The following is a 13,479-nucleotide window of genomic DNA, read 5'->3' on the forward strand; positions in this document are numbered from 1 at the left end:
TTCAGGTTATCAAGTATAACAAAAGATTATAGATTCTGATTAGCATTATGTTAGACACATAAATTAATCTAGAGAGAACTGGTATCTTAACACTATTAACTCTTCTGATTCATACTAACATTGTAATAATATTAAATCTTCTGACTCATAAGCATGATGTATCGTGTCATTTAAGTTTGCTTTACTTTGCCTAAACAATGTTTTTTAGTTTTTAGTGCAGATATTTTAACTTTACCCTAAATTAACTTGCATTTTCCTTTTTTTGTCTTTTTTGAGACAGGGTCTTGCTATGCAGTTCACACTGGCCTTGAGCTCACTTTGTAGCCCAGGCTGGTCTCAAACAATCCTCCTGCCTCAGCTCCCGAGTGCTGGGATTACAGTTGTGCACCACCACGCCCAGCCTTTAGCTTGCATTTTTCTTTATGCTATTGTAAATTATAGTCTTAAATTTCAATTTCCAATTTTTTATTGTTAGTATATGGAACAAGAAATGATTCTGTTTACTGACCATGAATCTTGTGACTTTAATGAATTCATTCATTACTTCAAGTAGCTTGAAGCGTTTTTTGATTTTCTGTGCAGATCGCAATGTTATCTGTAAATATGGACAGTTTTAGTTACTGTTTTTCAATCTGTATGTCTTTTACTTCTTTTTCTAGCCTTATTGTAGAGCTAAGACCTCCACAACAATGTAAAACAGCAGTGATAAAAGACTATCTTGTCGGGGCTGGGGATTTAACTTAGTGGCACAGGGCTTGCCTGGCAAGCACAACGTCGTGAGTTCGATTCCTGGTACCGGGAAAAAAAAAAAAAGACTATCTTGTCTTGTTCCAAATCTTACAGAACAGAATTTACATTCCATTTGCTATTATTTTGTGAAAGATTTTCACATTCAAGGATACTGATCTGCAGGTTTGTCATGACGATTCTGTCTGGTTTTGGTAGCAGCATAATTCTGGGAGCTATTCTTTCCTATCTTCTAAAAATGCTGTAGAACTGGTTTATTTTTACATTAAACGCTTGATACACTTTAGCAGTGAAACTAGGGAAGAATCTTGATATCTCTACCTATAATTTTGTATTTATTGATATCTAGTTTTAGTTCTATAAATTTTGTCTCACAAAATTTCAAGTTTTATTCTTTGAAATACATACTTAGGACTATCACCTACATATTGTGTATATATACACACTATATATTGTATTTTTTTTGAGACAGGGTCTCGCTATGCAGTTCAGGCTGACCACAAACTCATTATGTAGGCAAGGTTGGCCTCAAATTCACGGCGATCCTCCTGCCTCAGCCTCTCAAGTGCTGGGATTACAGGTGTGTGCCACCATACCCGGCTATATATTATATACAAAGTATATAATATATACACTAAATATAGTATTCTTTATCACTGGTAATATTTTTTTGTTCTGAAGTCTACATTATCTGATGCTAATATATCTTTTTCAGTTTTCTTGTGTTATTATATAATGTATATTTCTGTTTTTTAAGTGGTGGGTTTAGACCATCCAAATTTAATGCAATTATTGATATAACTGGATTTAAATTTATCATCATGTTCAATTTGATCTAGTTCTTTGTTCCTTTTTCTTTCTTTTCTGCCTCTTTTTGGATTGAGAATTGTCTTTGTTATTACTTCATTGAGTCTATTATATATACACTAAAAGACATTATTTTAAAATAATTTTAGACACAGGAGGTTGTAAAGGTAACATAAAGACTTCCTGTGTCCTCAATTTTTTCCTCTCTCCCACTCTTTCTTGTTTATTCTCTGAGATAGGGTCTCACTAAGTTGATCAGGCTGGCCTCAAACTTGTAATCTTCCTACCTATTCTCTTGAATAACCGGGGTTAAAGGTATTCACCACTGCATGTGGCTTTTCTTGTCTATTCTTAGCATCTAATGATCATTTCTTATCTAACCACAATAGATTGATAATAACACTAAAATTAAATTGATTTATGATTTTCAATCACTATAACAATTTTGAGATTTGTTCAGTTTGTTACACTTACCAATATGGTTTCTATTGAGTGTTCCATTGTATGAAAATGCTATAATTTTCTTTTGTTGTTTTCAGGGCTTCACACATGCTTAAGGAAGTGCTCTATACAGAGTAGACAAGTCTTCCTCCAATTTGTTTGAAATATGTTTGGTTTGTTTCCAAATATCTGGCTGTCATAAAAAATTTCTGTAAAAGTATATTGTACACCTTTCTTTTCATTTCTCTAGTATAAATATCTAAGACATTCTTTATGGTTATATTTTATCTCTACCATTATCTTTGTTTTATTTTGGTTTTTTTTGCTGTAATTTGAAGCTATTTTTCCACAGTTACACAGCATACATAAGCATATACAATACCAGACACTCAGGTATGCTTGAGAATTCTTCCAGACAAAAGTAAATGTAACCCTATCTTGTCATTCTTCTTACAATTTGAAATAGTTCCCGATGCAGTCCAAACTTCACCTGTTCCTTAAGCCTCTCAAATTTATAGCTAGCGTCTCCACAGTGTCCCTCTACCTGGCGTGGCTCAGTCACTTTCTCATCACCTGACACCCACAACTGAACACAGGGACATTCCCTGGCTCCAATCCAGAAATGGCACATGGAAGGGTCTTTCCACTATTACCTCTGTGACAGTTAACCATGAATGTCAATGCAATTGTCTTGAAAGATGCCTAGAAGATAGTAAATCTGGGTGGGCCTGGATGGGTTGTGAGAGCATGACCTTGGGGACCATACCTGGTCCTTGGTACCTTCCTCTGGTGCTCTTCCCCTGTTCTCTGCTACTTGTTCTATGCCACAAGTAGAGCGGCTTTTCTCCACCATGACTTTCTGCCATGAAATTGCTGCCTTGGGTCCAGAAGACCATGGACTGAAACTCTGAGCCAGACAAGACCCTCCTTCAAGTCTCAGGTGTCAAGTATTATGTTCCAGCAACGGGAAGCTGACTAACCCAATCTCCGATGCTGTTTTTAATGTCAAGTATTCCTATTTCATTGTCTTTACATTTTTCACATAACCTTCAGTAAGTTTCCATCTTTTCATAAATGTTGTTTATCTGTTTTTCTCAGTCCCTTATCTATATCTATTTGAAAGTCTTTTTCTAGTAGCTTTATATTCTGAATCCTATTTGCATGTGGCTTCACTGATTGCTTTTTTTCTCTTGACTATGAATTAGGCTTTTTGGGGTCATTTCACAATTTCTACTGAACAACAGACATTATATGTAGAAGAATAGTGCAGACTAAGTAAATGATATTTACACCTGAAACTGGGCATGCTTCTTTTCAGGGTGACAGTGCAGAGATGTAGGGGCTAAGTGAATAGTTAGTATTAGTTGTGTTTAGATTCTTTTATTACATCTACATGTAGTATATCATGAAATTCTAAGCTGTCCAGCAATACGATGCTTTTACTTTGTTATACTGTGTGCTATGGTTTTTCTGTTTCTCTTGTAACTCTTGGCTTTCAGCATCCTATAAGCTGGCATTATTGAGGGATATATTTTTGCCCTGGTGGAAGACTGATCTTCAAGCTTTCTTAGTGCGAAGTTCATGGTGGGAGCAGGGGAATTTGTGGGTCTCCTGGTGCCGAGTCAGCATAATGCAGACATTTTGCTGCAGATGAACATTACAGGCCCCACTCACAATCAAACCCTGCCTCGTTACTATGGGTGGTCCTGAAGAGGTTCTTCCACCATCTAAAAGTAGTGACAGATCTCTGCTTTGTATCTGTTCAGGTTCCTAACTTCAACAGGGTTTCCTATCCCCTCCTTAGGGAAGATAGCTTTTGTTCCTCACCTACTGTCGTCTCTCATCCATAGCCTAGGTGTGCTGGGAAGTACACAGAAAGCAGTAGGTTTTGAAGAGAGCAGGAAAAAAAATATCTGCAAAAGGCTTTTGTAAGACATAAGGGTTACTAAGGCTAATAGGTACTAACAGAGAAGCAAAAGTTAACTGAAACTTACCATGAAGACTCCATAGAAGTGCATATGGGTTTAAGAGCAATTCTTTGCAAAATCTCCTAGGGGTAAGGAGGTGCTTATAGGTTAACAGTACTGCCTTGCAAAGTCCATGAGACATGCACTACACCTAATAGCTTCACCCATGAGGTTCCATGGCAGCCAGTTAGATCAATTATTCAGCTCCACAGGTTACTACAGTGAATGGGTTTTATAGCTTAAATTATATAAAATGACATCATTAGCCCTATTACACTGCATGAGCAATATTCAAAAAAAACAGCTGATTTAACATACAGGTAGAAAGACAGCTCTAACAGATTACAATAGTTTGCCTAGTTTCCAGCACCCCTTAGATAACACATATAACACATATATGGATATTCCAGCTCCTGTCTATGTAGAATGCCCCCTTGACTTGACAAGAGTTTTAAAACAAAAGTGAGGGGCAGTGGTTTAGGGACATGGTGCTAAATCTACTAGTTTTTCTCAGGGATGACAGGCCTCAGAAGCAGCAGATCCTGGACCGGGGTTTCAAAACTAGGAGAGAGGAGACTGCCTCTGCCCCATCTCCTAACAGCAAGTCTGCCATAACGCCCCCATAAATCAATCACCTTTAAAAGACTCACTTACAAGTTCATGAGGTTCGTGGGGGACATGTAGATCTAAACCATAATAAACAAGCTTCTACGGCATAAGGCTAGACATACAGCACAATGAAACAACAGATTTGAGAAAGAGACCCACATGTATATAACCAACTGATTTTTTATGAAGGTGCTAAGGAAATTTAATGAGGGTTACATAGTCTTTCCAACACAGAACAAATGAAAACCCATATTAAAAAAAAAAAAGAAAGAAAAATTGTTAAACCAGATCAAACCAAACAAATCTTGAACTTCTATCCTTGATTTATACCACATATAAAGTAAAATAAAATAAAACAGTTCATAAAATAGTTCATAAATAAATAGTTCATAGGCTGAGGATGTAGGTAGAACCTTTTTGATGTGATAGAAATCTTCCATAGCTTGTTTGTGGTGGGAGTTATCTAACTGTATACATTTGTCAGGCTTCTTCCAGCTTCACATTTTAAAAGGGCAGATTTCCCTTTATGTAACTTATACCTCAATAATCTGTGCTTTAAAATTTACACTATAAAAAAATATGTCAGATTTAAAAGGGATGACAATCAGTATTTACAAGCTTCTCAGGCTGGCAGCAACATCATGTGATGAACCTAGGCACGTCTATCTAATTAGGACACTAGATAACAGTGAAAGATGATTGACTTAACTGAAAAAGGAAAAACAAAAGATTATTTAGAGTCATCATGTAGTAAAATCATTCAAAAAAGCTGCTAACAAGTTGAATACTTTTTTTAAAGTTGAATACTTATGTAATAAAGATGAACACACACACATATTTTACTCCATCTAAGTACACATGTATACTGAAAATAATATATGGATATTTAAAGTAGTATTTGAATACATCTGCATTTTCCCCTTAAGAGTTATGTTAATAAGCAATAAAAATATGTTGCAGTATATAAGTAATTTACTCAATTAAAACATTAAAATATATTAAAGAATTTATATGAAGACAAACACATGGTGGTCTAACAAGGAATACCTTAGCAATAGCCGTTTGTTTAAATATGCGAGTAATCAATCCCATAACGGTCTCTGTGCCACCTGGATTTGGAGCTCTCATTAATTTTTCCCACTCTTCAAAGCTACTATTTAATTCCTGTATGGGATGAAGAAACATTGTTTAGGAATACAGCATGAAGAACAGAAGAATCAATGCAATTATGAATCAAGTCCTACATTTTTTTTCTTTTCTGTAAAGCAAGATATAAACATACAATTCGTGTAGACACCAATGTGTTCATTTAAAGACATGAAACACAGAGGCCAGTCATATGTTCATGCCAATTACAGAAACCAGTAACAGGCGATGGGTGAAAAGAAAGCCCTTTGTAACATTATGAAGCAAACAATTACAGCTTCTACTTAAGGAGAATTATTTAATAAAATGAAAATAAAAACTTAAACACATAAAAGTATCTTAGTGAAAATGTACACAGTACTGAAGTCTTTTTCATAAAAAGACAATTTTATTCAAAGACACAAAGATTTGGAGAATATTAAAAACAAAATATAATAGTATACTGACTCTCCATTTTATTTTTCCTCTAATGCTAAAATGGTAGATGAAGAAAATTAGATCATTCTTTTAGAAATAACATATTGCTCAAGGTTTACAAAATGCTTTCTTTAAGTTTTCAAGATGTAACAATGAAAATTTCCCTGGTCATCAGAGTTGAGGACATTTTAGAGAATATATAAGAATTGAACTCCCCAAAAGTAAACAGAGATAAGGATTAGGTAAAATAAACTCTTGACTTTGATATGTTGAATTTCACATTCTACGACATAATCACAGAATCACAGGACTTCAAAAACAGGACTCCATCTAAAATGTTCTAGAAGATAGTTAGTCATTCTTCAAAAACTCCCCACAGCGAGAAATAGTTTCCCTTGCTAATTGTTGGGTTTCACACTCTATATATTTTGAATCTTTTCTTTTGAGACAGGGTCTTGTTACGTAGTTCAGGCTGGCCTGGACTCACTGAGTAGCCCAGGCTGGCCTCGAACTTGCAGTCATCCTTCTGCCTCAGCCTCCAGAGTGTCGGGATTACAGGCGTGTGCCACATGCCCATATTTTGAATTCCTAATGCTAAATCTTTATTGCCATTAAAGTACTTTTTTATTTTATTTTGTTTTGCTTTATTTATTTATTTTTTGGGGTACCAGAGATCAAACTCAGGACCTTGCGCTTGCCAGGCAGGCACTACGCCACTGAGTTGTACCCCTGGGCCCCTAAAGTACTTTTTATATCCAGCAGAAATTTTTTTCTCCAATCAGATTTTATTGGTACATTTTAGATATACATAATGATCACACTCATCACAGAGAATTTGTATCTGTGCATGATATAACTTGCTTTTTTCCCCTTCCCCTACCCTTACTTCAAGCAGAAATTTTTAAACTCACTAGGACACCGTATCTGTTCACGTTTGACAGCTATTATTAAATTCTTCCTATTCTTTTCTTAAAATGATACAAAACCAATTCATATGCTCTATTAATTAAAGCTATTTTAAGAAAGTAAATTTTTTTCTGTGAATATAAAATATGAACAATCTTTTCTAGTATAATTTAAAATAAGACTTTCAATCAAATACGGGTTCTCACCTTGGCTGCTGCTGGTGGAAGATCAAATGGAATACGCTGTCTGATTTTAGGGGGTAGCTGGGTTAAAACTTCAGTCTTTAATCTTCTAATCATTATGTCACTTAATAGCTGGTGAAGTTCCTGAAGATTTGATGCCCCTCTACAATCCCACTGAGCCCTTTTACCAAAGTATCTGTTAATACGAAGAAAACATATAACAGAACTGAATGTTAGAGTAAGAAAACAATGTACACAATATGTTCTTCCTTTGAATGATAAGGAGCCATGACACTTTTCATGTTATTTCTTAATGAATGTAAGTTTTTACGAAGTTCAACTTTTAAAATAGTAATGAAAAAGATTAGATACTATTCAACTATGGAAAATGCTAGCGCCTAAACTCTGTTTACACTGAACTAAAAGCAAGGCTTAGATGAACTGAACACTGAATCGGACTAGGCCACTGTTTTTATTTATTTATTTATTTATTTATTTATTTTGGTTTTTCTCCAGTACCGGGAACCGAACTCACGACCTTGCGCTTGCCAGGCAGGCGCTTTTGCCGCTGAGCTAAATCCCCAGCCCCAGGCCACTGTTTTTAAATGGAGGCCATACTGGCATTCAGTTGGGCTCACACATGACAGTGTGTTTAGCAGATGTAGCCCTATGAAGATGTCTTAGTTACTTTTCTCTTGTTGCTGAGACAAAATACCTGACACCCAAAGTTAAAAGGGGGAAAGGTTTATTTAGCTCACAGTCTGTAGAGGTTTCAGTCCACAATCAGCTGGTTCCAAGGCAAGGTGGCACAGTAGCCAGGTACCACAAAGGTGAAACCGTTGTGGTGGGCAGAAGGTAACACAGTAACAAGGGATGACCACAGCTCTTTCTGTCCCTCATATCTTATGTGGGCTACTTAGGGCAGGCAGCACACATACCATTAATCCTAGTGCCACTGATCTTAGCATTACACCATGAATTAATCACATACCCTAGATACAGTCTCCTCTGAAAAAGCCCCACCTATATGACCACCTGAGGCTTTGGGAGGACATCAAAACACAAACTATAACAGCAGGTATGAACTGTCAGCACATTAGCCACTCATTATAACTACCAAAACTACCTCAAACATTTTCCATATGAGATACTGTCTCCAATCGACTTGTTAAGTATGCCAGATTGATTATTTGGTTTTTTCTTGTTCCTTTGAAACCACTGGATTGATACCAATAATTTTTTTTTAAAGTCATAGATCCACTAGGAAGGAGAAAGAGAGAGGAGATACCAGAGGATAAGTGACTTCAAGAAATACTGAGAAGGTACAATACAGATGGAAAAGTGATGACTGATTTGACAAAAGAAATTTATATCTTAAAATGCTTGTACTTAGGTAACTTATCCTCTAGACCTCTGAGAAAGTAAGGAATTGAAAAGTCCAGTAATGTGAGCAGGTATTAAAACAAGGTCTGAAATCTAGTGGACCAATTGAATTTACACAGCAGGAGAACCTGTTGCATTAACATTCCCCATCATCATGATAACTAAAATACTACTTTCCCAAATTCTCAATAATCTTTTAGGGACTTATGTTTATTACTCACCATTGAAAATAGCTGTTAGAAAGTAATTAGCAAAGGAAAATTCCTGTTAGGTTTCACATAATTCCTAAAAATAATTTAAGTAACTGGCATTTTTAATGGAATTTTGATTTATTTTAGCACAAATAGATGTAAATTAGAGAAAGTCCCAATTTGAAAATATTACTTTTTTTGATGTGTTACACTCAAAATATAGAAACAATACAACCAACATTAAAAACTGTACTTGCATTGTAGACTTGGTTGGAAAATTGTAGTGAATGGATGGAATCTACTGCATGATAAAGTGATACGGATACCATTTAATTGTTATCAATAAGAAATTTACTTATTTAAAAGACTATAAATGCTATCACTGCACAAAAAATTAATGGATTTATTTACAGTTGTTGAAACTTGTCCACCAAATAGTTTGACTTCCTTTAATGTGTTGTCATTATATTTACATTAATAAATTCACAAACTATTGAAAGTGGGAACATACTTGGTAATATCGGATTCTGTCACCTGTTTTTCCATTCATGTATATGTACATTTTGACCACATAGTTATTTTTAACAAATTAACACCACAAACCATAAATAATGAAAAGAAGAGCCAGGCATAGTGGCAAATTAAGTCTTTAGATTTTAACTTCAATTTCTTGATTTAACATATTCTAACAGAAAGTGGAAGAAAAGCCAGTTTGTTGTTTTGAAACTTGTACTTAGAGAAATCCTAAGTTTTTATGGTAAAGAGATTATTCTTCCAAACCGACATGTCTATCAAGTAAAATGTATCCACTTTAATCTCATAATAAAGTCAGTAGAGTAATCAGTTTACAACCTGGTAGCTTGGTAACATTCACTATACTGTTTTGCAGCTCTGAATTTGCCATGACAAGCTGAATAGACAGTAGTAAAAAGTTAGCTGAGCTAAACAAAACAGTACAAAACACAAATGGTCAGTACAGCAAAGAAATAGAGGCAAAGAAAAGGTACTAAACAGAAATCGAAGACATAAAAATTCTATTGGAAGTATGGGCAGCAGGAGCGAGGATAGAATGTCAGAATTAAAACTCAGACCTGATATAGGTGATCATATACTCAGAGATATCTTCAAAACAAGAGACCATGAAAAATCGATCCAATTAGCTAGGAGGTGCTACAAAGAAGACCAGCCTAATATTAATTGGAATTAGTGAAAAATCAGAAGACACCACAAATGGAATAAAAAAAACTGCTTATAGAAATAATAGCAGACTTTGTCTCCTGACGGTGCTCGGCAGTGGTGGTGGGAGGATTCTTACTGGCAAAGGTGATGACATACCCATCTGTGACCACATCCCAACAGTGAACCTACTTTCTCACCCCAGAGCAACCAGGATGGATGTGACCTTGTCCATGGTTAGAAAACAAAAAGTTCTCTGAGATCCAACCCAGAATCACATGGTGCTTCTTGTTGACACATCCTGTTAGTCTTCTTTAATTAGAAGTAGTTCCTCATCTTTGTCTTTCATGAAGTTGCCAGTTTTGAAGAGCCAGTTATTTACTAGAGACAGGGTCTTGCCTTGTTGTACAGACTGGCCTTATACTCCTAGACTCAAGTTATCCTCCTGCCTCAGCTTCCTGAGTATCTGGAACTACAGATCTCAACTCTGTTTTCCAGAACAGGAGAAAATTATGGAGTACCAGCTTCAGGAGATACCTGTGTCATTCAAAGATGTGACTGTGGGTGTCACCCAAGAGTGGCACTGGCTGAATCCTGCACAGACGGACCTGTAACAGGAAGTGACTCTGGAGATCTATAGCAATTTGGTCTCAGTGGCCTTTAAAGCTGCCTGATAGGCCCCAAAGACCACAGAGCTTGGCTCAAAACTTGGATCATTTCCTTAAACAGGTTATGAAGGCACCAAACCAGACGTGATCCTTAGGCTGGAACAGGAAGCAGCACCATGGATTTGTGAGGCACCATGCCAAGGCTGCTGCAATCAGGAAGACATCTGGCAAGTTAATGTCCAGAAGAATAGACAGCGAGACTTGTTTCTGAAGCAAGGTACATGCATCAGCAAGAAAGCATTGCCCAAGGGAAAAATCCACGAATGTAAAAAGTTTGGAAAAATATCACTTCTGAGCACTGATTTTTTCTTTCAATTTAAAGGCCCAATAACTGGGATCCTTGTGGAAAATTTGAATGATAATTTAGACTTGACTGGTTTGAAGAGGAACTATACAAAGAAACAAGATGAGTGTTATGGATATGGGGGAAATTGCTGCAATGCAGCAACCATGATAAAAGATGTAATGTAGAAAAACCCTGGCGACGCAGTCACTATGAAAAAGCTTTCAGCCATAACCCAGCAGTCACATATAAACCAGCAGTGACCAATTCTCTTGTGTACAAGTGAAAGAGGATTCCGAAAAACCTCACATCTGTAGTTAGTGTGGGAAAGCCTTCTTGCTACAAGTCTGAAATCATTAGGCATCAGAGAAGTCACACAAGGGAGAAGCCTTATGGATGCACTGACTGTGGGAAAGCCTTTTCACATAAGTCAACCCTAATTGAACACCAAGAATAAACACTGTGGTAAGACCCTTTGAATGCTTTTTTTGAGTGGGAAAGCCTCTACTCAGAAGTCACCCCACACAGAACATCAGAGAACACATATAGGAGAGAGATCTTTTGTGTGCAGTGAATGTAGGAAGTCATTTGATGAGAAGTCATATCTCAATGTATATGAAAAAAAGCACTGTTGTAGAGAATGTAGAAAATGCTTCAGCCAGAAATCTTTCCTCATAAACACTGGACAACTCACACAGAAGAAAAACCATATGGGTGCAATGGAATATGGCAAAGCCTTCTACAAGAAGCCAAACCTAAGTAGACATCAGAAAATTTATGCTAGAACGAATGCCTATAGGAATGAAAATTTAATGATTGTGGGGAATCCTTGACCACGATAACCAGTTTTATTGGGTATAGGAATTTATCACTAGGAGAAATCTTAACAATTTAATGAAGTAGACAAAATGTTTTATTAAAAGGAAAGTCATGCTGCAGTTATGATAAAACTTCAATGGAAAGACTATGAAAAATACTTTATAAAATACTGTATTAACATGTTTGCTCTGACATAAAAATTTTTTAAAGTATATTGAATAGAATAACAACAGGTTGCAAAATGTATGTGAAAAGACTTAGAAGTATATGATGGTACTTTCTTCAGGGTACCACATAATAATTATTTACATTTTGGAATTGTTAATGTGAACGATATGTTGTTAATATCAAATCCATAGGTCACAGTACATAGAATGCCATCCTCCAGTTTTTTCACTCTAAATATCACTATTTTCTTTTGGTGTCTTAACATTATAAAAAATAGTAACAATACAATGGCCACCTACTTTAAAAGATTCAACATAATATACCAGGTACATTTTCTTCACCTTGCTTGTAATAAATGTAAATGGGTTTAACAGTTGCTACTGAGTCCTTCTCTGAATAAGACAGTGATGTTTTTAATATCATTTGGTAAGTCAGCCAAAGGTTTATTAAAAAGATTTATTTTTGTTGTAAACACATTAAAGCTAAGGAATAATTTAACTGCCTGATACTGGGTAAACAAAACTCTGAGATACTTGATCTCAGCATACTATTTAACAAAGTATAGTGTTTCCCTGTTATACATTGCTCATATTTTTCTAGTCTTTTTTTTTTTGGTTTTTCTCCGGTACCGGGAACCGAACTCACGACCTTGCGCTTGCCAGGCAGGCGCTTTTGCCGCTAAGCTAAATCCCCAGCCCCTATTTTTCTAGTCTTGCTTAAAATGTCTTGCAGAAAATTGGAATTGATGCTCTTTATATGGGTCTTAAATTCAGAAATGTTTCATGCAGAAATCAGTGAGGTAGAACTTCTTTATTATCTTCGAATTTTCTTTTGAAAATTAATGCAGCAACATTTACTTTTCTTCCCTATAATTTCAAGTAATTGTCCTGGACACTATATCCTAAGTTTTCCATCATTTCAATGTTTGGAAAAACTTCTGTTTCCTTGAGCTGCCATGTTCTCTATATAAGAAAATAAATGGAATTGAAATCTAACCTCTTTAAGATTTGCTTCCCTGATTCACAAAGGGAAAGGAAATGAGATGTAACCACAGATAGAAACATGATAAAAGAATGATTAAAAAATACCATGTATGACTCTAGATCAATATATTTTAAAAACATGAAATTAAAGAGGAAATTAAACAATATAATCAAAGGAAAATGTATATACAATATATTGGAACCTATAGGATGCAATGAAAGCAGTTGTAAGAGGGAAATTTATAGTGGTCAATTGTCACATAAAAAAATTCTCACATCAGGAAAACAGAAAGAGCACAAATAAGCAACCTAATGCTGCACCTCAAGCTTCTAGAAAAAGAAATTCCTCAAAAAACTAGGATTAGAGGTCTCATTTAACCCAGCTATTCCCCTTCTGGATATTCTTCCAAAAGAATTAAAAACATCATATCACAGTGATATATGTGCACCCATGTTTACAGTAGCACAATTTGTCATAGCTAAACCTTGGAAACAACCTAAATGCCCATCAACTGAAGAATGGATAAAAAAGATGTGGTCTTTTTATACAATGGAGTACTACTCAGCTACAAAGAAGGATAAACTC

The 13,479-nt window shown here is 35.7% G+C and overlaps 1 protein-coding gene and 1 pseudogene across 6 annotated transcripts in view; one reads left to right on the plus strand and one right to left on the minus strand.

Annotated features, from left to right (window-relative positions):
* The window catches only part of Zranb3 (zinc finger, RAN-binding domain containing 3), a 224,819-nt gene that overhangs the window by 69,556 nt on the left and 141,784 nt on the right, over positions 1–13,479 (minus strand). For 4 of the 6 annotated variants that reach the window (XM_013517481.1, XM_005390762.2, XM_013517482.1 and 1 more), the window contains 2 exons: positions 7,247–7,418; positions 5,619–5,735 (listed from right to left, as the gene is read on the minus strand). In XM_013517481.1, the coding sequence (XP_013372935.1) occupies positions 5,619–5,735; positions 7,247–7,418 (289 nt within the window). Of the gene's footprint in view, positions 1–508; positions 596–2,028; positions 5,588–5,618; positions 5,736–7,246; positions 7,419–13,479 lie in introns of those variants that run through there. The other 2 variants (XM_013517484.1, XM_013517483.1) reach the window with 2 other exon arrangements.
* Positions 10,485–11,756, plus strand: LOC106149215 (annotated as a pseudogene).

This window comes from Chinchilla lanigera, unplaced genomic scaffold (assembly GCF_000276665.1).
Source record: "Chinchilla lanigera isolate Chin_1 unplaced genomic scaffold, ChiLan1.0 scaffold00039, whole genome shotgun sequence".
Taxonomy (NCBI): domain Eukaryota; kingdom Metazoa; phylum Chordata; class Mammalia; order Rodentia; family Chinchillidae; genus Chinchilla; species Chinchilla lanigera.